Genomic DNA, 24,749 nt, shown 5'->3' on the forward strand with positions numbered 1-24,749 from the left:
ATGAATGCCACATGCTCCTGCACACTCAGCCCTCCTCTGCTCCCCAAGGCTGATTTAAATACAGAAATCCTGGAGCAACAAGGCACCCATCAGGAATTCTGGCCATACCAGAGGCCCTCACAAACCCAGCAACCACTGCAGGGCAAACTCCTGAGCAATTCCAGAGACTGGGCTGAAGGCTTTAAGGGGGAGGGAAGGAGATTTAACTGTCTGAAGGGATGGCCAAAGGAAACAGGGGATTTGCTGTTTCATGAGAGCCTGCTCTCAGGGCAGGATGCCTTCTCTGGGAGGTCAGGCTGTACCTGAGAATAAGTTATGGGTCTCTAATGGGTTGAATGCCTTAGTGGTGTGCTGGGTGAGCTGGATCACCCTTTGCAGCCTGAGGGTCTATGGCTAGAAATGTGTTGGGTTTTCTTCCCTTCAGCTGTCCTAGTGCCACTCCTGGGTCTTTGCTTGGATGGGAACTCAGTTTATCCCAGCACAGGTCTGTCAGTGCACTGCTGAATCTTCAGTGCCTGCAGATGTGATGTGATGTGATCTCACAGGTACCTGGCTGAAAGGCTCGTGTTCTTTCAACTTACTCCTACCTGTCACTATCACCTTAGTAAGTTTAAAAGCAAAACCAGTCATAAAAGAGTTTCCAAAGCTGTTTTACCAGAGCAGTGCATCTTACTGGATGTTTAACACAGTGCCACAGGTGAGCTTCCCTCTGGCTCAGCTCTTTGTTAGAAATAACTGTTCTTTGAATATAAATGTAGTGTAACTCAAATGGGTTTTATTTACACACGATTAGTTAGTATAATGCATTAATTTTATGTGAGGCAACTCTCTTCTGGGAAAAATCTCATGACCTGAATCAAGGTAATTTGGCTTCTGTGCACAAAATTCTGAAGGAAAAATACAACTTTCTGATGGGTCCTCTGGCCCTGTTAGGTTTTGTCCTAGTTTTGAGCTGGGTTCAGGGATCAATAGAACAAGCATTGAATTTCCCAGGAACATGACAAGCTGATTTGGCCCCAGACATAAGCTGAGGCTGTCAAAAGTGCTCCCTTATCTTCTCCCCCAACCTCAGTGCCCTCTGTGGGTATGGGTGTCCTCACAGGGGAAAGCAGAATCATCATCCCTGTCTTCCAGGAAAGGAACATCTGAGTTAACAGGCAGCTATTCCCTGTAGCTGGGAAAAAGGCATAAGTAGCTAGAAGCTAAAGCTGGAAATAAGATGAGGATTTTTCAAGATTGAAAGTCGTTAACCTAGTAAAATAGTAAATGCTATTACTTGAGATACTTAAATTGAGGTTTGACTTTGGTTTCAGGGTGGCTTCTGGGAAGAAAATGTAAACCTCTTGCAAGAATTCCTGACTGAGGTTTTCTGATTTCTATGTGATAATTACTCAAACAATCCTAAAGTTGCCTTAAAACATTCAGCTGTGCATGTGGTCCTGTCCCCAGCAATGTGTGGCAGCCCAGGAGATGGAAACCAATGTTACAGTGATTGTCTTAAAGGTTCCTTGCCTTTCCTTACTGCACCAGGCCCAAAGCTACAGCCCCTTGCCTATCAGTTACTGGCCAGTTGACAGAAAACAGGCATTTTGAGAACTTTTTTTCCGCTTCAACGTGAAAAGGGTTTAAAAGTCACTTTAAAAATACTTCTGTATGAAATTTTGAGAAATCCTCTCTCATATTTCCAGCCCTTAAAAAGAATCACGAGCGATTAAAAAAAAAAATGGAGGTGTCTAATTATAGTTTAGTCACGATGATGCGAGGGCAGATTTTTGTTGCCATGAGTCAATTTTTGTTTGTTCTCGTGCTCTTGGCCAGGAAACCGAGTTTGTCCAGATCATTTTGCCCTGTCTCCTGCATAGTTGTAAAAATCCTTGTTGATAAGGTCACATCCAAGCTTCATTGCTCAGCATGAGCAGTCGTAACAGCATCAGCCACCCTCCCAGCCAAAGCTGCTCTCAGGTTACGTTGCAGCCTCTCAGAAAAGGCAGAACGTGTTTGAAGCCAAATTAAATGCTAACAGCAGCTATTCAGGAGTTTCCTCTGAACATCAGGAGATGTTCAAGCTCTAAGGTATAAAGGCTTGGGCTAAGGCAAGGTGATTCTGATTCGTGGTCGGGAACGAAATTCCCACAGCTCGCTCACTGCTGTCCTCCCACTGTCCTAAAACCTCTGAGTATCTCACTGAAATATCCCAATTTCATGCAAACACGTCTCCCGAGATGAAGAACAGTGCATTTGCATTTGCATGACTAAACATTCCCCTGTTTAATTTTCTGGGCTAGGATTCTCCAAATTTCATCTCCTAACAGGGGTATTTAATTGAGAAGCCCAGTGGCAGTGACAGAGCTCAGAGGAGAGTTCACTGATCACCTGGGATGATTTTTCCCTCTGAGGTGCTTGTTTATCTCCATGTAAAAGCACCAGTAGGATGTTCCCAGAGAAAGTGGGGGCTGCAGGGTCCCCCCAGGGGGAGTGTCTTGCTCTGAGAGTGGGCACCTCATCTCCCCTTTATGTAATAAGGGCAGCAAGGCTTGTCTGGACATGTACATGTGCCAGTCCAAACCAGCTGGTTTTGTTTTCCTCAAACCTAGAGCTGCTCTTGGAACAGCATAAGGACTGCACTGGCTGCTCTGAAGCCACACCTGTCAGGATCAAAAGCCTGGTTTTATTTCCCCCTGTATTCCACTCATTCCAGACTGGACTTGCCCTGTTTTCTGCAGCTTATGCACGGGTGGCACTGCAAGCCCTATTATACTCACAGACTGTGTGTTAACTGGCAGACTCTCTTAGGAAATTGCTCACGTGTGTTAAAGCACATTAAAAACCAAAACCCAACACAAATGTCTCAGTTGAGAACATATGTGCCCTCTTTCAACATATGCACCATCTTCCATTCATCCACACCCTCCCCAGAGAAACAATCCACTAATAAACTTTTATTGTGTGGGGTTTTGGAGTGGAAATGCTGACAAGCCCTGAAGTGCAGTGATGTTAGTGGGTGATGCTGATATGATGAGTAGCAGGAGATGCAGTCATGCTCACTGCTAAAATACCAGGAGCTCCACTTGCTTTCCAGCTTGGAAAAATTTCTGTTTGCAGGTTGCTTTGCCCATGTGTAGATTTAGCTACTGCTGAGTTCAGCAGCCTCTGTCTCCTGCCACTTTGTCCACCTGCACATTAAGAAAGCATCTCTGATGCTGTACTTACTTCTTCCTGAAACTTTTAGTTGACAAACCTGAATGCACCTGCCTTCAGCACAGCACTGCATTCCAGCCCAGCCTGCTTTTGGTTCCTGGAAAGAATGCTGGCAAAAACCCCTGAAGTTTTGAATGCCTGTCCCTCAGTGTCCAGATTCCCCCTTGCCTGCTCTCTCCCTCTGCATTTGCTTGACTTTTTTTTAGTAATTACTGCTGAGTTGTTTTTTTTGATGGCTCCTGTTCCTGTGATTTATTTCTTATTCATCATCTCAGCATAAGACTGGGAGTAGTGTCTTGTAGGTGGATGTGTCTACTTGGGGAAGTTAGTGTATATTAAGCTGAGGTGTGAACTTGTAGTGCATAAGCTCTTTTGGTGAAGGTTGTCTCTAGGTAGGAATTGTTATTAGAATTATTAACTTTAACAGTGTCATAATTTTTATAATATAGAGATTTATTTTCCTAGAAATGGCTGTTGAATATACAGAACGTATTCCCTGACAAGCTATAAATGCTTTAAGACAGGTCAGATTTTAGATCTAAATGACTTGACAGATACCTATAATCCTCTGAGGGTTGAGAGGGTAATTTATTCATTGTGTCCATGCAGCCTTTAGCCTCTCTGCTGAGTCTGCATGTTATCAGAGGTTGTGTTGTAGGCAGTGGTCACACAGGCTGCTTTTCTTCAGTTCCCCAGCTGAAGCAAATGAGTGTTGATTACTGCTGGAAGGAGCATTATTAAACTTGTTGGCCTTGCACCGAGAGGCACAGTGGCTTTGTGCTTGGTTCCTTTGGCTGAGGTGCATTGTCCTGATGGGCTCCTGCATATCTTCTGGTTCTTTCTTTTACTCTTTAATCCCTTCTTTTCCATTGCCCATTTTCCTCACAATTCCTTGTGAAGTTGCCCCAACACCAGCACTCTCCTGGAATGGTGCTTTTCCCTCCTCCTTCCCCCTCCCTCCCCAGTCCCTCCTCCTACCACACTGGACCAGTTGTTTCTGCAGCGAGGGTGTGATCTGAGGTGGGCAACTGATCTCATTAAAAACTAGATTTTTTTTTCCTTTGCCAGGTTAACTTTAATTAGCAGGGCTACTGGTTTGTTGCACAGCTGGTTTTAGATTTGATTAGTGGAGCTACTGGTTTATTGCACAGCTGTCTGAAAGCTGGTACAGTCACATCAGCTGGGGTGTCACAGGAGGAGGATCCTGAGACCAGGAGACAGTTTTCCCTTGGAAGAACTGAGTTTATATTGGTGTGCCATGTTTGGTACAACATGGCCTATTCCCCTCACCTCCTGGAGAAGGCCATCATTATTAGGCTTTATCTTATTTTTCCACGGTTCCTTTTAAAGGCTTTAGTCCTTTAGGAAAAAAAGGACAAAAAGCAGGTGGAAAGCAGGAATAAAATGATGCAGGGCTGGCTGCAGTCACAGTGTCTACAGAGAAGCTGTGCAGAGAGCTGCTTCTTCCACATTGAGTGTTGTTAACATCCTCACCTCCTGCTCAGCTGGAATCCCCTGGAATGAGCTAAGCATCATTTTGCCCCTTATCTGGCCCGTTCTTTTTCTCCATCATGCCTTTGCAGTTCACACAACTGCAACCCAAACTTATGCTGGGGTGGGGGCTACACCCCAGGTGATTTTGGAACATGGGAACTGGAACAAGGACTTCCTTTTTTCTTTCCTACTTGAACTCAGATCTCTGGGGGCTGCTGCACAAACCTGCCACCAATCTCCTTGCCTTGTGCTCCACTCTTGCAGAAGGAAAGGTGGAAATGGCCTAAATGGAAAGGTAAAAAAAAATTAGGTGTGCTGGAGAACTGGAGAGCCAGAGCATCAGTTCTTACTGACCACCCTGCCAGGTTTTGTACTCAGCTTCTTTGCAAAATGGCTTTGGTCAGAAGAGAAGCTGTGGGCTGGGATAAAAGTTCCAGGCGAAGGAGCTGGTTGATGGAGGTGTGGAGTTGGTATTAAGTGCCTGTGATGTTTTGCTCTCAATGGGAAATGTTTATTGTGATCCTTAAATACAACAAAGTTGTGGGAAAAGTTTACTGCAGCTTCTCTCAGTCTCTTCTTGCCTTTTTTTGTGCCCTTGAACCCTTTCTCTACACGCCCGGATCTGTCACTCTGCAGCTCCCTACAGAGCTCCCATGGTGGAGCATCCAAGTGCTTTCCACCACCATAGCAGGAAACAACACACAAAATCTCTCTTTCTCCTGTTCCTGGGAGTAGTTCAGAAACTAGTTCAGACACGACTGCAGACTAGGGGCTAAATTTTGCAGATAATTCCCATTTTATCTGTGTGTTGTAAAATCATCTCCATCTTGATGTGTGAAGGCAGAGTCAGAGTTGCTGTGCAGTGTGTCCTTGCTTTTTCCTTAGCCATTGTGTTCCTCTCCTGTTGTTGTTTTGAAATGGGCCCAGTCCCTTCTTTCTCTATTCTAAGTTCCATTTTATTTACTGCCATTGGCACGATCTGCATTATTTATTGCTCGTTACTCTCTCTTTGGCCTCTGGAATAATGGTTGTGTAGTATCTTAGTTTCAAGGATCTACACAGTGCTTCATTAACAGCTCTTTTGTCTCTTTTTAATCTTCTTTCCCAGCACTGCTGCTGTGTACCTTTCTTTCCCTTTAAGCATTATCTTATCATTTGCAATTCCATTAAGTTACGGTGAAAGCATATCATTCCCTTGTTTCTTAAATTTACACAATATTTTCAGCATCTGCTAATATATTTGTACAGTTCAGTCATTCTAAATAGTTTTTTTTTCATGCATTCTCTGAAGTCTCATTAAAAGAAAAATATTACATGCTGTATCCCCCTCTTGTTATGACTGATCAATTATCTGTACCTAGTCAAGTGGTATTACTTGGGATTCTCACTCTAAGTTGGCTGTTGATTTTTCACATGTGCATACTCACAGAGCATTCTTTGTCAGACTGGGGGGGGATTAGGGAGGGGAGGTTAATTTTTTTATCTGCCTAAACCACCCATGTCCCTGGAGGAACTAGGCCATTATATGTCCCCATATAAAAGTAAAGCATTCAAGAGTGCTCTGAGCACATGACAGAGGGCTTGGAGTTCCTACCTTTCAGTATCCCCTACTTCTGTAAGAGGGGATATTTTGTCAGGGGCTCTTCATTCAGCCAGGTTTTGAACATCACCTTGTGTTTTTGATAGGACATTGTTTGATAATCTGCCTCTTGGAACACTCCCTTCTGGAAAGGCAGAACCTCCCTCCCCTCCCCAGTGCTGTGGCAGCCAACCTAACCTGCCTGTGCCTTCAGCTGGATAAACAGGGCAGTGGGACTATTCCATTTCTGTTTGGGGTACCCCACAGGGCAAATGAAGTGGTGCCACTGAAGGAAAAATGAAGTGAGGAGTGAAGGTGCTCTTCCAATGACTAAAGTTTTGTGTTTGTGATGTCAGGGTTCAGTTTCCAGCTCTGACTCCATACATGCTGTGAGTGTGTTTGTGACCTCAGTTTTAGCACTCAGAGTTGCTCCCTCTGGAGGGAATTTCTATGAATGTTGCAGAGATGCTCTGAGATCCCAGGAAGGGACAGACAAAATCATGGAGACTGTCATCCTCTATATATTGTGTGTTCAAAAGTAGGAAGTCTTGAGATGAAAGTCCATTGTCAACTCATCCTTCTAATTTCCTTCTGCAAAGCACCTGCACAATTGTTTATAATTCTCACTCCATAATTTATAATAAATAGTTTTATGTTATGATGCAGGAGGAGAATCTCTCAGATGTTGTCCTCTTCAACCCCTTTCTGTCCACTGTCAGTGGAGCTCCAAGACAGCTTTTGTGAGAATGTTGGCCCTCTGTGTGTCCCTTCTCCCTTTCCTTCCAGCTTCTTTGAACACCTTTCTTCTTCAGACTTGTAGCACCTCTTTCCAGAGATGCAGTTATCAGTGGTGTGTTTATTTGACTCTGGGCTTTGCTACATTTCTGGCTCTGTAGATTGCTTTTTATGCAACCTGTGGAAAGGAGAGTACATGTAATTACCTTTGTGTCCTCCACTCAATTCCTTCTGTGGCCAGGCCTGCACACACAGACCCAAAAAAAATACTTGGAGCTCTGAAGCCTCACCTTCTTCTCCACAAGGGTTCCTTTGGAGGACATGAGAAAATATCTCCAGGCAACATTAGATAAACAGGGTGATGTTGCACCACCTTTGGTTTGACAGCCATAATCCCGTGGGACTGGGGTAAAATCATGTGATTTAACTTGGCTTTAATGACAAATAAACAGCATTTAGTGGATGCTGGCAAGTTCGTTTTCGCAATACCTCAGTGAGGGAGATATTATCCAGTTGGGAAGTTAAGGCAAAGGGATTTCTGTAGATCTGGGAAGACAGCTCTGGTCACACCCCAGCCCTGATGTGCTTAGGCAGCAGCAGACACAGAGGTTGGGCTGGAAGGACCCTGCTCTTGATCAAGCCACAGGGTTCTTCATGAGTAAAGGGTGCTGATACCAGATGGGTTTTATAAAATACCTGTTCATAACGTTGCCTTCCTCTTTTGCCCTCTGAACTAACCAGGCTGTTCAGGTTCTGTGACCAAATCCTGAGTTCCATTGCATTCCTGTGCTGACATTCCCTTGCCAGAAGGAGCGGGAAGGATCCCTGGGTGCAGGGGTGGCTGTGCCTCTGGCCACTGCTGTCCTTGGCAGATGTCCACGAGAGCCTGGGTTGGGAATGAGGTGTCCAGACGTAGGCACTCAGTTTGGGCTTTTTATTTCCCCTTCTGCTTTTTTTTGCTTTCACCAAACCTGTGCTTGGGAGTGATCTCGGAGCGGTTCCATGAGTCCCATGGAAACGTGCCTGCCGTAGGAATGCAGCAATCACTCCAGAGGAACACAATCATCCTAAAAACTCCTGCTGTTGGGATGAAACCTGCACATGTGGAATTGCTGGGGAAATGTCTACACCGGGTCTGGAGAGGAAGCAGGGATTTTTTTCCTTTCTTTGCAACTTATCCAGAATTTCTGATGGGAATACTTCACAACTGAAGCTCTGCCTCCCCTTGGGGGAAATGCAACCATTTAACTTCTCTCTTCTTTCTATGTATACCCAGGAACTGATGGTTTGGTCCCATGGGAAGCCTGTATCTGTTCACAGTTACATTTGCTCATTTCAGGAGGATTCTGTTAGCTGGGGAAGAGAGGTGTGTGTGTGGGGAAAGGATTTGGTTGGGTTTGTTGCACGGCTGGTCCTTCCTGCCACACCAAGGAAGATGTGCGTTCCCAAATTTGATTTTAAGCCGGGGTGAAGGAGGGAGAGAAATCAAAGGAATGATTATCAGGTCGGGGCGGGGGTTGGGGCTGGTAGGAGGAATGGGGGGGAGGGAACGTGAATCAGGAGGCGGCAGCGTTGGAACTGGAGACAATAAATTAGTCTGATTTATTGTTGGTTTTTCTGATTGCACGCAGTTGCATCTATTTTGCCTTGCTTCGTCATAGGAAGCAGTGCGTTTTTAAGCAAAAGTGAGAAGCCCCTGAGTTCACACGGACACACAGGATGCAAACTTTAATGACATTCATGAAGAGCAGAAGAAAATAGTGAGGCAGAGTAGTGAAACAAAGGGAGGCAGGATAGCGAGCATGCGAGCTTTGATGCCGTTAGAAAGGGTCTGGATCCCGTGATTTATCTAAAGATGACAAGATGCCCCTCTAAAAATGCAAATGTCTGCCCTGCATCTTGTGGCTGTAATGAACGAGTTTCACACAATGGAAACATTCAACTTGTTCTAGGGCGCTGACTGGGGCTCCATATGCTGAGCTGCGCGTTCCTGCCCTTTAATCACTCCGCCTTTGTTTTCCCCAAACTTAAATTAGAAGCGCATTAGTGTTTATGTGGTGTTCACCGGCGGGTTGGGGGTTCGTGTGTTTGTTTGTAGACAGTTGTTTTTGTTTTTCACCAGCAAGTAAACCGGATGAATGCAGCCCTCCTGAATTCCTGGGACGTGGCGAATCCTGGGAACCTGCGGTTGGCAGCAGCCAAAGGATGTAGATTTTGAGCTGGTAGTGGCAAGTAGGACCCGGGCTTTGGGGCTGGGTGAGAGCCCGTGTTACACAACGGGGAGCCATTTAAACCCTCCTCCGACCTGCCGAGGGGGATGCCTGTGTGCTCTCTGCTTTATTCAGGCTGAGACCAAGCCAAAGTTTTTCTCTGTCGCACGTCTGGGTTTAAAAGAAGCATTTCAGAGCCGTGCAGACCTGCTCCAGGGCACAGTGACCCCCACCCCAGGGCTGTCCTTGCTGAGGGCTTTGGCACGGGCTGCATCTTACTATTAGCAGTTTATTGTACATTGTTTTCCTTGGGATTAAGGGAGAGAATGGAGATCCATCCGTCAAATAAAATAGGAAACCAACTACTCTTTGCATGAAGATTTTTTTGGGAGGGGTTTATCCCCCGCACAATATATTTAATTTCCTGGATGCAGATATGCAGCGTGTGTGCGAGTGGGCACGCCTGTAACTGCTGCAAGTTTTAAAAGCTCTGTTTCTGGCAGAAAAGTGGGCTAATTAATAGGAGTAGGAGACAAAATGCCAGCTTGTAGATTTGTTTCCCCTGCAGAAATCGCCCCCCCTGTTACACTGCTCCTTCTTGATCTGATGTAACAAGAAGAGAGAGTCAGCTGTGAATCAAGCGCCTTGTTCTCATTTCCTTGATCATTGACATGGTTTGAGAGGGAGAAAGGAGGAGGGATTATTTGTGAGGTTATTAAAAAAACCCCAACCCTAGCTCCCCCTCCTCCTCTCCTCCAAGATGCACAGGCACTTCCAGAACGTTCCATAATATCAATCTGACTTTTCTCATTAAATATCGGCCTCTTTCCCCCCTACTCCGTTTTAGTTTAAAAGTACTGTTTACACGTCGCTAAGCAGCTAATTCCGAGCTTTGACGATGGATTGCCAGTTAGCAATGCAGTTGAAAGCATTGGGTTTTGCAGTCAGCAAGCTGTTTAATGGGCTCAGAAATTAAAGGCTAATTGCACTTGAGTGAATATGTGCATTTCTAAGCCCACTGTTACCATCGTTGGGGTATTTACCAGTTCGGAAAATTGTCACTTTACATAAATCTGCTAATTCCTCCTTGCTGCCCTGTCCTGGAGAGCAGCCACACCGAGAGTTTAACTTCAGTCGTTGCCTATCCTCGCCTTTCTGCGCGGTGGTTTCGCCTGCGGGATCGTACAAGTTTGTTCACGTAACACTCAGGTTGTACACCATCCCCCGGGAAAGAGAATGGCACGTCGATATTCTCGTTAGGATATCGAGGAGATAAGGAACTCGACTGTCTTTGGAGGAAGGCAAGGGTAGAATTGGAAGCGGAAAAAGTTTAGCTGTTGCGTGCTGCAGTGTGCTCCCGCAATATATAAAATTGCTGATGTGCAGAAGAGCTTGTGAATGCTTCTAAACCAGATTTTTAGTATCAGTAATCCTAATGGAAGCCTTTCCCGGAGAACGTGGCTGGTCAGAAAATCCAAAGCCGTTGCACTTTATAATAGAAAGACTGTTCCGATATTTCCTGGCATTTGCTTCCCTTCTAATTAATGTCGTACCCAGAAGGGGTAATCATTCAGCCATCTTTCCAGCTTAAAAAGAGTCAAAGATTAAAAAACAAACAATTACCCACTGTAATTAATTTGAGAGGGGATTTTGGGGGGTATGTCTGGGGGGACGCTGGGGTGGGGGTGTTGTGCGTTGTTCCCCTCTTCTGTTCCAGGCAGTGTTTGTCATTCTTTGGCAGGAACGACTAATTTATTGTCTGACGCTCCAATCTGGATTCATACCGGGTAGCTTTCAATCCCTCCCCCGCCGCCAAAACTCTTCTGATGTGCTGTGTATTTGTTTGGGAGGGGAAAGAGAAGGGGGGGAAGGGAGAAGGTTATATGTTTCTGACCTGCTTTACTGCTTTTCAACTGCAAGTAAATTAATGCACACACTAGATTCCCCTCTGCTGTGCTGATTGGATCCTTGTGCCGATTAAATATTTCACACTGATAGAGGGATGCTGAAAGCACTCAGCTGGTAAATGCAGTATGTACATCAGTGATACAATAACCGACTTTCAGGTTAAAGTCAAACAAAACCCCCAGTTTGCTGCAGTTTTGATTAGAATGAGTTTCACTTTGAATTTAAATCCTCGAGCCTGCTGCAGCGATGGCTAATTAACTGAGATCTGATAGAGGCAAAGGAGTACATTCTTACTTCTAATGACAGGCAGGCAGGAAGTTGTCAAAAAAAAAAAAAAGAAAGAAAAAGAAAGAGAAAGGAGAAGAAACCAACAGACAAAAGAAGCCTTAAAAAAAAAATACTAATGCTGAGATTGTACTTCAGCACACGTAAACCTCCCTGCCCGTGTTCCACACTCAGCCTCCTTTGGCTGAAAGTCCGCCCCTGTTTCCATCGAGTCCCAGATTTTCTTCAGCTTTTTTTTTTTTTTTTTTAATCCTCCTGACAAAAACTAACACCCGAGTCCCACCTAGTCGGGCAGTCGCTGCCTCCTTGTTTATCAGTCGTGCTTCTGGGGGCTTCCTTTAGGAAAGGGCAGGGCACAGGAGCAGCCGGGACTGGAGGAGGAGGAGGAGGAGGAGGAGGAAGGCTGCCTGCCCCCGGGTACCGCACATCACCCCGCGCCGCGGTGACCTCTCCCTGGGGGTCATTACAATACTTCTGTCGAACAATTTCTCCTCCCTCCCCTCCTTTCTCCCCATCCCTGCCCCCCGCCCCGGCTTGGGCGTCGCAGGGAGAGCGCTTGCATCAAACTGACAGGTCATTTACCGAGCGATTGGCAGGGGGAGCTGCCCCAGCCTTCCTTAAAACGCTCCTCCTCCTTCTCCTCCTCCTCCTCCTCGGTTGCACGTCTCGAACACCATTACATCGAATCCGGTGTTCCTGGGAACAGCGCACAGAACTTTTCCATGCGTGATCTTCGTCCTTGTTCCTACGAGAACCTGCTTTAATGTCTCCTCGAGGGCTGTATGCAATAGGAAGCATTTTTTTATGGGAGCCCAGGGATAAAACACAGACTGTGGAGCCTTTTGCCTCCATGAACACCCACCCAACTCCTCTGGGTGCCCCTGGGTGGGTGTGTGCTCAGCTGAAGCCCTGCTCGCTTCTGTTTCAGTGTGCAAAGTCATGCAGGTTATTGGCTCATGACTTAAGGTGCAGATCAGGCAGGTTCAGCCGTGTATATGGGAAATATGTGGATATTCATAGGACTGGATCAAAATCCTAAGACACTGTACTGAAGTGCCACAGCCCGTCCATGCTGCATTTGTTTGTTGTCACTCTCTGAATATTGAATATTGTGACAACTGGGTAAATGAGCAGAGGCCATGGCCCTCATTGCTGGAGAAGTCTGTTCAGCTGGTTTGCATGCAGGGCTTTAGATGAGTGCTGAATGTTAAATTATTAATTGACAAGCCATCATTTTGGTTTGAAAGTGGATGGCCAGTGTTCTGCAAGCTACATAAACTCTCAGGGTTATTCTAAATAAACTCTCAGGGTTATGCTAAATAAACTCTCAGGGTTATGCCAAATAAACTCTCAGGGTTATGCCAAATGTTTTCTCATAGCCATGGGGCCATGAGGAAAAGAACTGGTACTGCTCTGAAAACAATTGCAGTTTTTCACAACGAAACTGCTTTGTCAGGGTGTCACACTAGAAAGATTAATGGACTGAAGTCTCTATCACAGCACACAGGTGTTAAAATATAAATGTGATGGGCAGTGAATTTTAGGTCCTTTTTAAACAGGTCCCATATTTTATTGGGGAAATGTGAGGGTTTGGTGAGAGGCACGTGCCCGTTTTAAATCCCTGCCGTGGCACAGGGCAGCCAGGAGTAACTCCCGTGCAGAGTACGGCGTGTTCCTGTTTGAGCTGGATGTGTGAAGGCAGGTTGACACCAGATCAGCAAAGGCTGGGAGATGTGCTGCAGCAGAGGGAAGATGAAGGAGCCAAACCCTCACAGGAGACGTGATGCTGTCTGTGTGGAGTCTGGCCGGAGCCTGCGTGTGTCCTACTGCACAGCCGCCTGCAAATCCTTCCTCCCGGTGCTCTTCCCGTCTCTTTATTCCCCAAACAGAATGATTTGTGGTGTGTGAGAGCAGAAGCAGCATTTGAGTAACCAAATTTGAGGCTTTTAAACTGTTGCGCGGCTGCCTCGTCCCCTGCAAACCTTCCCAGCACGGAGCTGGGTGGGAAGGAGGGGACGGGGAGGGGTTTTACACGCGCAGATGAACGGAAAGGCCAGAGGTATTTCGATACATATGGAAAAAAATATTAGCTCTGCTTTGAGACGTTGAGCCCGTGCCACGGACAAGCTGGGAAGTCATAAACAAGTGGCAGCTTTCCAGCACGTTGTGGTGTGCTCGCGTGTGACCGGCATACATATTCCAAACTCGGGATTGCCTGTGGCGTCCTGCGGCGAAAATGAAAGTTGTGTTGCTATTGAAAAGGCGCCGCTTCAAAATTGGTGTATTGTGAGGGCTATTATGCTGAGGATGAGAAGCAGAGACCTGCTTTCCAGCATTTAAAGCCAATATTTTTTTTTGCCTTCTTTCCCCCCCCCCCCACCTCTCTTTCGGCTCTCCCATTGTATCAGCACATGTTTTCTGCTGCAGTGTCCAAAGCTTGCTTAGTGTCTTATTGTTCATCATTCCAAAAGTGTCAGAGAATATGTTATGCTGACTGACTCTCAAAATGCAGATTTTCTTTCTCTTTAAAAACCAAGACTATTCTTTTTAATTAATCTGGCAGAAATAGAATGCAGCAGATGCAGGTTTTGTTGAGGATTTTTTTTTAATCTCTCGTATCATAATCTTTGTTTCTGCCAACACTCCTTTATCAATGTCTTCTCAGCATTATAAAGTAAAAATGGTTGTTACAAAGAAAAACCACCTCGTAGCTCATCTCTTAACTAATATAATCTGATTAAGGGGGGGATATTTTTAAAGTTTTGGCAGGTACATTTTAGAAAATTAATAAATGAGGCACAGAAGAGATGCTGTTGCTGCTTTTCCCCAAACAGACAGTTTCTGTAAGTCTCTTTTGGAAGCCAATCTTGAGCACCTGATCCCATGTATATGCTTCCATATTTAGTTTCTAAGATTTGCAGTTATTTAAATTAATTTATCATGACATTGTTCCCTCAGGAGGTCACAGACGTGGCCCGATTGGTCCTTGCAAGCCCATTCCAGGGGCACAATGTTTTCCCTGTATTTGCTTAGAAAGGCCACAAAACCTGAATTAAAATGAAAGTTTCCCATTAGGAGATGAATGTTCAGTTTTACAAGCATTATCCCAGCTTAGACTGAAAGCAGCAGTAACCCTTATTTCCTCAGCTCTCCTGGTTATGTACACGTGAACAGGAGGGACTGTCAGACTATTAGGAAAATGTTAAATTCATCACATGCAAAGACACACAAAACTGACTCACAGTGGGAATGGGATGGAGGGTAGTTTGAGCAGTGATTTTGTTTGTTCATACAATTTCTGCTTTTGTCTGTACAATCCCCTCCTTTGAAACAGGACAAAAAGCAATTAGTTGCTATTGCATTTTGTCAGGGAAGTCATAATCTACTCCTACTTAATTTACTTGGGCTTTCCACTGAGCTACCAAGGACTGTCTGTCTTTTGGGATCAGGAAGTTTTATTTGCTCAGATGTTTTCCGTTGCTGAACTGCCTTGAGAGCAAAATAAAGCTGCACTAATGCCACTAGGATATTCCATGTTAGGAATTTATGTGAAAACAGGGAGTCAGTACAGTTCAGGGGTTAATAAGGTGCCGTGCAAGGAAGTATTTCATAAAGCAGGAGAGGTGGTGTTCAGCTCTCTCATATTCTGTCCCAATCCTGTTTGGCACCTACAGCACCACTGGGGTGTGGAATAAGTGCAAGGAACACCAGTGGAAAACTGTGCTACAACAAAGCAGAGAAATAGAGTTTTGTGGAATTTTGTCATAAGCAACTTTTCCCACCTACATAAAACATCCCTGAGCTTCCACTTGAGCACTTTCAAACTAACAGACAGTATTTCTGTGCTCGGAGAAAAGTTCTTTTATCTTCAAAACACTTATGACACACAGCAGCGTAGTCTAAGGAGAATATTGCCTGTGCTTCCTTGGGATGACTGTTAGGATAGGGAGAATTAAAGGGTAAAGGCAAAAATGGACAAAGCTTAAAACAATTTATATGAAATCACAGTTACTAGAATAATGCTGGCATTAGAATCACAGAAACACAGAATCATTCAGGTTGTAAAAGACCTCCAAAAAAAAGTCATTTCTGTCTATGAAAATCTGAAGCAAGTATCTCTGGCAAAGCACATGCTTGCTGTTTTATATAAACACCAGAACCACAGTTCCTGGAGCAAACATATTTGTCCACTAGGGCTTTACAGCCTTTAAGTGTATAATGGGTTTAAAGGTAAGAAGGGATGTATTTTCATGGAAGTCAGTTAGTTTTGTATTACAAGGCTTGTACTTTATCCTCAGAAGAAAGATTTTGAGCTTTGATTCTGGAAAGAACTAACTATATCTGTAGCTTTATATACACACACATACATATATATATACACTGCATTGTAAACAAGCAAAGTGGACAACAAAACTCTGGCTGACTTTATTAGGGGAGCACAGCAGTTTCCCAAGGCTGTACATTGGATATGATTGCACTGGAGCCCACAGGCTCAGTCAGTTAAACAGGGGCAGAAATCTTTGCAGGATTAAGTACCTTAGATGTCAACTCTTGTAAAAATGAGATGTTTAATAATTAAAGGTATCAAAAGGGACTTGAACCAGCATTACCTCCCCCTCCCACATATAACTAACTTGCTTAAATGGCATTAATAAGAAAAGCTCCCGAGATCATTTAAAGTGCAAAAACTTATAAAAGTTTTCTCTTTCCTTTCCAAAAGTGAGCATTTTATGCAGACACTGGCATTTATGAGAGGGCAACTTTGCAGTGCCTATAGAAATCTCAAATACAGGTTCCTCTGAGATAATATAACAAAGTTAAAAGCAATGTGCTACTATTACAGATGATGGAATAGCCATTCTGTAGCAGTGTAAAAGAGGAACTGTTAAGAAAAACAGAGAGCTCTGAGTTAAAACGGTGCTATGGAAAAAAGATAGCTTGGAGGAGGGTAATAATAATCATAGTAATAGTAATAATGATAATAATAATAATAATACCATCACATTGTAAAACAATCCACCAAAAATAGTAGAAGTTTGTGAGAGAAAGAAAAAGTTAAAGGGAAAGCAACAAACCGACTCCAAAGTCAGTCAGGGTGAGGGAACACACGAAGTCGCCAAGCGCTGGGGTGCGGCGGGCACGTGGAGAGGGTTCCCAGGCCAGTGGAAGAGAAAGTTGAAAATAACGTTCTTTAAGCCTCTTATTATTAATTGAAGCCGCGGTATTATCTAGACCTATGCCAGGGTCATTTATACCAGGACTGAGGTATAAACCAAAGGAGGGAAAAAAAAACCCAAAAAACAAAAGGGGAAAAAGCAGCAGTTTGGAAGCCCCGAGTGCCCCCGCGAGTCCCCGAGCGCCGAGGGGGAGCCCAGCCCAGCCCAGCCCTTCCCCTGCCGAGAGGAAAACCGTAAAACCAACCAAAGCCAAAGGGAAATAGCCCCAAATATCCGTGCTGCGGGGGGCCGGGGGCCGGGTCCGGTGCAGCCCTGCGGTGACGGTGCCGCTCCTCTCTCTCTCTCTCTCTCTCTCTCTCTCTCTCTCTCTCTCCCTCTCCCTTGTGTCTCTCCCGGCAGAAGCTGGCGGTGGCTGGTGGGCAGCGGCTCCAGCGGCAGCGCCAAGCCCGGCGTGGTCCCGGCGCTCCTGAAGGCAGCGGGCGGCGGCGGCAGCCCCGGCGGCAGCCCCGGGCACAGCCCTGCCCTGGCCGGGCACAGCCCTGCCCCTGGCCGGGCACAGCCTGCCCGTGCCCGCGCTGCCCGCCCGGGCGCCCCATCGCCGTGGTCACGGCCACCCTGCACGGGGCGATGGGCGCGGAGCCCCCGCAGAGCGCGCCCGTCAACCTGCAGGGCACGGGCAGGGGGGGACCCCGCAGAAGCCCCCGACACATCGGCTCCGGCGCTCAGGTACGGCCGCAGGGGCGGGGGGCGGCAGGGAGGATGGAGGGATGGAGGGATGGAGGGATGGAGGGATGGGGCCGGGCGGGCGGGGGGCGGCGCTGCGGGAGGCGGGAGGGGGCGGCCGCTGGGCGGGGGATGTGGGGGGGCCCCGGGCCAAGGGAGGTGCCAGCGGGGGCGGGGGGAGACCCGTACCTCCCTCCCGGTGCCCCCGGGATGGGGGGTCACGGGGAGACTTTCCCCTCCATCCCAATTCCTTCGGGGTACCGGGGGAGACTGGCCCTTCCATCCTAAGGCCTTCGAGGGGCAAGGGGAGACCTTCCTCTCCCTCCCAGAGCTCCCGGGATGCGGGAGACTTGTCCAGACCTTCCTCTCCCTCCCAGAGCCCCCAGGATAAGGGGAGAGACTTGTCCAGACCTTCCCCTCCCTCCCTTTCAGAGCCCCCGGGATGCGGGGAGAGACTTGTCCAGACCTTTCCCTCCCTCCCGGAGCCCCCGGGATGCGGGGCTCGGCTCCCGCCCTGTGAAGGGAGGGTTTTTTCCTCCTGTGAGGAATTGGCCACCTCTTGTCGTTCGCCCCCAAGCTGCTCGCACCTTCTGTCCTTGGCACCGCCAAGGTTTATGTGAAGAAGCGCCGGCGGGGTGCGGGGGCTCCCGGCGGTGCTGGTGCGGTGCCGGTACCTCAGGCAGAGGGGAGCTGGCAGGCTGCTGCCTCCAGGTCCAGGTGTATATGTATGTTTAATGCTTATGTTCACAGTAATCTAAATATGAAGTGAGTGCACTGACCCAGTGAAAGGAGGGGAAGGGGTGCTGTTTGTTTGCTGCACACCGCGTTTTGTGCAGTCCATTAAACAGCCACGAGAGAGAAGATTTTACTCCAGTCACGGTGTGTCAGGAGAGAGAGATGATGTTGATGAAGTTAAAATGTGAAGAAAACGGCAAAGCCTTCCCAAAACTTTGGAGAAGAGGATGCAAAGCATTATTGCTCGCATTGGCAATGTGGATTTCCTTTCTGCTTTCTGCACATAGAGGCTGTGGTAGCCTGCTTTTTTCCCCCTCTGATTCCCCTTCACAAGCTCAGGATACGAGTCTCTAACAATCAGGAAAGGACACAGTATGGATAAGGGCAACAGCCAAACTGCACCCGAAGATGTTTGTAAGTCAAGGTTATGTTGGAATGCCCAGGAAGTCTCTTCCTAAACCCTGGACAGGGCGTAACCATCACCTGCTGTATCCACTAACAAATGGAAAGCACATCCAAGCACTTTGGGAACCAAATTGTCCTGTCACTTTTTCTGGAGAAACAGCACTATCTTCAGCTGTTACACTGAGGTAGCCATGTGGGGAATTTGATTTTGAATCTCCATTCTGTATTCGTGCTGGGTAATTTCCTTTATTGAAGGTGTTGTTTATGCTTTATTGAAAAGATACTTGTTGCTATCCCAGTAGATATTTCTTAGAATCATGGAAAATAACTGTATAAAGGATAATCATATGAAAGATAAAAGTTTCAATATTACAATGGTCTATCATTTTGTGAAGGACTATCTTTTACTGTCACTGGCAGGAGCCATAGGAAGAAAAGAATCAAAAAAGTGAAGGAAGAAGCTTGAAATAACATTTAATGTATTTAGGCTGAATAGTGAAGCAACAGCAACAGGTGCTGGAGAGCAGTGTGGGTTAGAACAGTTGGCTGCAAACTGGTGCTCCTGCACGTTTCTATTTTATTATTTATTTATTTTATTTTACATTTACTGATTGATTTAATCAATTAATATTTATTGTTTTCTCTATCCTGAAACAGTTCTTGCCCTGACATTGCAACTTTTCTTGCAAAGAGCAGCTTTGTTTCGAGGAGAGGCTTGTTGTTATTGGAATAGCACAGGAATGTTGACCAGCATTTGGGGTTTGTCTTGGTTTTGGTACAGGAAGAGGTCCAGCATTTTTCTTTAGAAATGTCTTCACTTTGCAAGTTTGCAGCCACTGCAGTTTTGTGATTTGGTATCTCTGATTATTTGTAATTTATGGAGGAAGCAGCTGAGCAGTGGTAAGTTTCTAAAGGAAGGAGAAGCTGAGCAATGGCAAGTTCCTAAAGCAGAGGACTATAGTGGTTTCACCTTTTGAGAATAGGCAGCAAGCTTGGATACAAACAATTAGAAATACTGAATTATGAAAATGAACAAAATGCAAGCTGACCTTTGGTCCTAAACTGCCAGGAAGCTTAGTGCTGGATTGCATGTCAATCATCACTCCTCTACCCAAATTAAATTTGTTTTGCAAGGTTTCTTTTTCTGGCTCAATGGAGGAAAAATCTATTCTTGCTTCATGCTCAGTATTCTTGATTGTTCCTGGAGTGGTGATCACGAATCAATAATAGTAACACCTTAGCTACTAGAACTGTAGTGTCGGGGGAAATTTCATTGCTGATGTTTATCAATAAGCATTTCCTATCTCTTTTTTTTTTTTTTGTGGCATTGTTACAGCTCAGTAAAGTTGTTTGGGTTTTTTTTTTTCCACTGAAATGTATGAAGTTTGTGAGATGGAGGATAATGACAGCTTTCTGCAAACTGGGTTAAAGTGGCAAGATGATGGTAGTAAATGAGATTGCTGGTGTAGTGTAGCCTATTCCTCTGCATCTGCAAAGTGAGGGGAAGGGCAGGGACATGAAATGTAATGTTATGAGTTTCTGAACAGTGGCTTCTGCTCAAAAGCATGTAGGGGATCAGGATGTGTATACAGTCATCTCAAGTGGTATCTAGCAGGAAGAATGAAATGCTAAATGCAACTCAGCAGAAAAAAATAGGGCATCAAGCACTATAATCTAAATACAGGACATTCAAATATAGATAGGATTAAATGTAAGTTTGGTACAAAATTTTCATTTGGGCAGCTGCATGTCAGCACTCTCATTTTTAGGCTGTTGTTTACCCAGCAGATTTTTAAAGAGATTTTGAAATGTTGTTGACTGTAATGGAAGCCATATCTGCATTGGAAAAAGTATCTAAGTAAATAAATACATAACAGATACTAAAGGATTGTTTAGGTATCTACTACGTGATTTATTTGAAGTAGGAAACAAGATGTTAAAAAGGATTGAAAGGTGTAAGCCTAGGAAATGGTGAGCTGCAGGAGTGAGTGCTGGGTCTGCACTCCTCCCTGGCAGCCTTTCAGTGCCAGTCCCGTGTGTGAGGACATGACTGACGGAGCTCCACTGCTGAGAGAGTCCATGCAGGGATGTCATGAGTACAACTCTTGCTCCCCGCTTAGAGAAATGGAGCTCGGAGCTTCATTTGGATGATCTGGAGCAAGTTATGTTGGCAGAAGCAGAATTTTGCTGGCATAAGCTGAATTTTGCTGGCATATGCTGTATACACACTAGGAGTGCTTTGCCTTCAGAGAATTGCTGTTGCTGTTCTGTAGAGAGAATGCCCTGGAGCTCCTGGGCAGTCATAGGATATCAGCATGACTGTACCTACATCATATTTTGGTATAAAGAGATTTTAATATAAACCTCTCAAATTATGCTCTTATTGTAATGATATTTTTGTGGTATTTGCCCTTTCCTCTTCTTGCCACCATTTCCTGCCTGAAAGCAGGATCTGAGGTTGCTTTGCTGAAGGACAAAGTCCCATCTGCTGTGCTGGAAAAGAAAATGCCCCTCTGCCGCCTCCTCCTTCTCTTCTAAGTAGCAAAACCGTGGGCCAGCAGGCATCCCAGAGCCTAGTTTGGGGAAAGCAGGAAGCCTTTGGGCCATTTGGAAGCCAGTTGGATGGGGAGAACAGGCAGAGAGGGGGAACACAGCTGTCAGACCCCTCGGCTGCCTCCCAGGAGCTGCGGCCAAAGACAAAAGCGGTGGGAGGGCAGGTCTGCACCGGGCCATGGAGCACCACAACACACACACACCACTCCCTGTCCACCAGGGCTCCACAGCCAGCGCAGATCCTGCCTCCTGCTCCTCTCTGGGCCTCCCTTCCCACACGTGTGTGCCCTGGGTGGGCTGCAGGGAAGTTTGGCAGGTGTCCCCTGCACGTGTGCCGGGGCTCGGCTGTGCAGGGAGGTTCTTTCAAAGCAAAATACAGCACGAGGATTTATAGTGCTATAAATTCTTGGCAAGATAGTAAACTGTTCTCCACAAATGCTTCATTAACTCCACAGCTCACAGAACTACTTGTGTCCGTGTTTAAATTGAGCAGGCTACTCCATTTCTTTTTTTTTTTCCCCTCCAGGAAAAGGTGGCTTTTATACGTGTAGGAGGATGCTCAGATATACTTCTTAGCTATCTGTATATTCAATTTGCTAGAAAAAAGCTGCATTCCAGAAGTTTAATGACATACCCCTGCCCGCAATGGCCATTTTTCAGAATAATTTATTTGCAGAATGATTTATTACCTTTCTCTTTGCCATCCCACTTAATGTGCTCCACTCTGCTCTCTGTAAAAGTGCTTCCTCCATAATTGGAAATCCACCTGCGTGTATGACTAAGTCTTTTTGGCTTTTATTTATTATTTGTGTTGCAGCAGTACTTAGAGGTTTTATTTATAGATAGATTTACCTGTATTGGTTATGTGGCTATATATAGCTTTTATTCCTATGATCCATGTTACAACAGTGACAGAATACATGGCAGTAGTTAATTTAGCCTTGCAATATGGAGTTATTACGACTAAGGGGCTATTATTCCACATTTTACTGTTGGAAAACTGAGAAATAAAGGATCCATTTATGAGGGTCCATTTATGGTTTTCCACGGGAAGCTCACGAGGGTTGCCCTAGGCAGGATCCCTGGATTGGCAGCCACACCACTGGCCTTCTTGGTGATTGTGACAACGGCTCAGATGTGTCCATCCTGTACGTGGCATCCTTAGGGATAAGATCTGTCCCCCAGGTCCTTGGAGCCACGGCCCCTTTTGCCTTTTCCATAACTCTTTGCCCATCTGCCTCACAGCTCCCCCTTCAGCACCCGTGCAGATCCCAGCGTGCCGAGGTGCAGGTGGAAATGGTCACCAGCGAGCTCAAGGAAGGACAAAAGAAAGATCCAGAGGCTCCACGTAGCTCTAGGGGAGGGGAAAAACAAAGCCCTTGTGCTGAGGGTTATGAGTGCCTTGGTCATTCTGGCCATCTGTGGAGCACCAGCTCCTTGGCACCAGGAGCGTACCAGGCTGGCTGGAATTGCCAAAAAAACTGCTGTGTTTCTGAGCCCATGACTTCAGCTCTTACCAGCACACCAGTTGTATTTTTCCCCTGTTGACTTGGCCCAAACTGTGCTGTTTTTTACAGTCTCCTCAAACGTGAAACAGGGGCTGGGATTCCTGCTGGGGCCAAATGAGCTCTGTGAGCTTTCTCCTCCTGCCACTTTGTGAAGGTGTGGTAACTGTTCTGTGAGAAATCACAGCACAGGAGAGAACTCCACAGGAAGTTTTTTAAAGATTATTTTAGTTTTGGACCTTAAAGGATTCTATGTTACATATTCAGTCTCTTCTAACATCCTTTGATAGCTTTAAGGCGAGTTATCTTCAGGAGATATTTGTAAATGTAGAATGGGAGAGGTGACTCGGCCAAATGAAATTAATAATCATAACCATAATAATAATAATAATAATAAAGAAAAGCACCCCAAGGATTCACAACCCTACACACCATCCAGTGATCTTTTCCTGTCACAGGGTCTTAAGTTTTAACTCCACCATGAGAATGTTGTAAAGAGCATGGTAATTTTAGGAAATGCATTATAGAACACGTGTGACAGATTTGACTTGTATTGGCACCCTCTTAGTTACAGGTTTATTGAAGGAGGTTGATGAATTTACTCCATATTTAAATAAGGGTAGCTAAGAGCAGGATTTGTCCTTACTACTCTGATATATACTGCGTAAAAGCACTTTAAAATTTGTATTTCTTGCTAAATAGCATAAAATTACATCCTTTCAGGTTAATTAAACCGTTTTGCAATGCTGGTTGCTGTTGATGGGATATTTAAATGTCAGATTCAGAATAAGCACTTATGCTTCCTGATTATAAATGGCTTCCTTTTAAACACCCCAGTCATACATATGTGGTCAATACATCTAAAGCATGGGGGTTTCTGCTCTGCTCCATCTGCATTTCCATTTGGGCCACAATAGGGTCAGGCACCCACTGGTGTCAAAGGCTGAATAAAGAATCTCAGGAACTGAATAAGACCTGATTAGGCCCAACGTGGGATCCTTACACAGCCAAAATTCCCGGCGAAGGCAGCGGAGTGTTCAGCAGGAAAGGACAAGCAGAAGTGGACTCACACTGGCTGTTGTAAGGATCCAGGAGCAGCCTTTCCAAATTTGTTTCTGTGGGACCCGATGAACAAACACCCCACTGGCAGAAGATTAATGACCAGGGAACAACAGCAAGTCCAGGTTTTGGAGACAAGACCATGGTTCTGTCCCCTTTCTGTAACCTTTCTGTCACTAAGCATCCCCTCTGCACCTTCATGTGAAGTGGGATGTAGGTATGGATGTGCTCCTTCAGTGTTTATGGAATGGATTTTCCTCCTGTGAGTGTCTGGGAAGTGTCTCTACCAAGGAACACAAGCAGAAGGAGATTAACTGAAAGCTACTTTTGTTTTGTCAATGATTCCTGATCCTGCTGGAGAATGATGGAGCTCTCAGCACATTTGTGTGTTTAGTCCTTATAGCCAGAAGTAATTCATTGGCCTGTGTACAGAGAACCAAACAAAGAGCCCAGGTTCAATGCTGTGCTCCAGTTTCATGCCTTTTCTTGGGACCAGTTTGAACTGCCTAATAAGGAAAGTCTTAAAAGTTAGGAATATAAAGATTTAAAAGCTTGGGCAGCAGGTGAGGAAGGTGATTCTGCCCCTCTGCCCCTCAGGTGAGACCCCCCTGCAGAGCTGCTCCAGCCCTGGGGAACAGCACAGCAAGGACATGGAGCTGCTGGAGAGAGTCCAGAGGAGGCACCAAGAGGATCAGAGGGATGGAGCAGCTCTGCTGGGAGGAAAGGCTGGAGAGTTGGGATTGTTCAGCCTGGAGAGGAGAAGCTTTGGGGTGATCTGATTGTGGCTTTTCAGTGCCTGAAGGGAGCCCATAAGAAAGATGGAGAGGAACTATTTCCAAGGGTGTGGAGTGACAGGACAGGGGAGAATGGCTTCAAACTGGCAGAGATGGTTAGATGGGATATTAGGAATAAATCCTTCCCTGTGAGGGTGGGGAGGCCCTGGCACAGGTTGCCCAGAGAAGCTGTGGCTGCCCCATCCCTGGAAGTGTCCAAGGCCAGGTTGGATGGCTTGGAGCAACCTGGGCTAGTGGAAGGTGTCCCTGCCCATGGCAGGGTTGGACTGGGTGGGTTTTAAGGTCCCTCCCAACCCAAATCATTCTGGGATTTTATGAATATATAGGCAGTCCCCTTATGGACATTTCTGTGATATTTTCATACATACTTAGGTATCATCCATGTAAAC

The 24,749-nt window shown here is 45.8% G+C and overlaps 1 protein-coding gene across 2 annotated transcripts in view; it reads left to right on the forward strand.

The window, feature by feature from the left end:
• PHF21B (PHD finger protein 21B) overlaps positions 1 to 24,749 on the forward strand; it is a 144,332-nt gene that overhangs the window by 69,964 nt on the left and 49,619 nt on the right. The window contains exons 5-6 of one of the 2 annotated variants that reach the window (XM_029963973.1): positions 16,989 to 17,101; positions 17,146 to 17,312. The exons of the other annotated variant lie outside the window; for it this stretch is intronic. Coding sequence (XP_029819833.1) covers positions 16,989 to 17,101; positions 17,146 to 17,312 — 280 coding nt within the window. The remainder of the gene's footprint in view (positions 1 to 16,988; positions 17,102 to 17,145; positions 17,313 to 24,749) is intronic. 2 annotated transcript variants of the gene reach the window in all.

This window comes from Manacus vitellinus, unplaced genomic scaffold (genome assembly GCF_001715985.3).
Source record: "Manacus vitellinus isolate BGI_N305 unplaced genomic scaffold, ASM171598v3 scaffold_66_pilon, whole genome shotgun sequence".
NCBI classification, from domain to species: domain Eukaryota; kingdom Metazoa; phylum Chordata; class Aves; order Passeriformes; family Pipridae; genus Manacus; species Manacus vitellinus.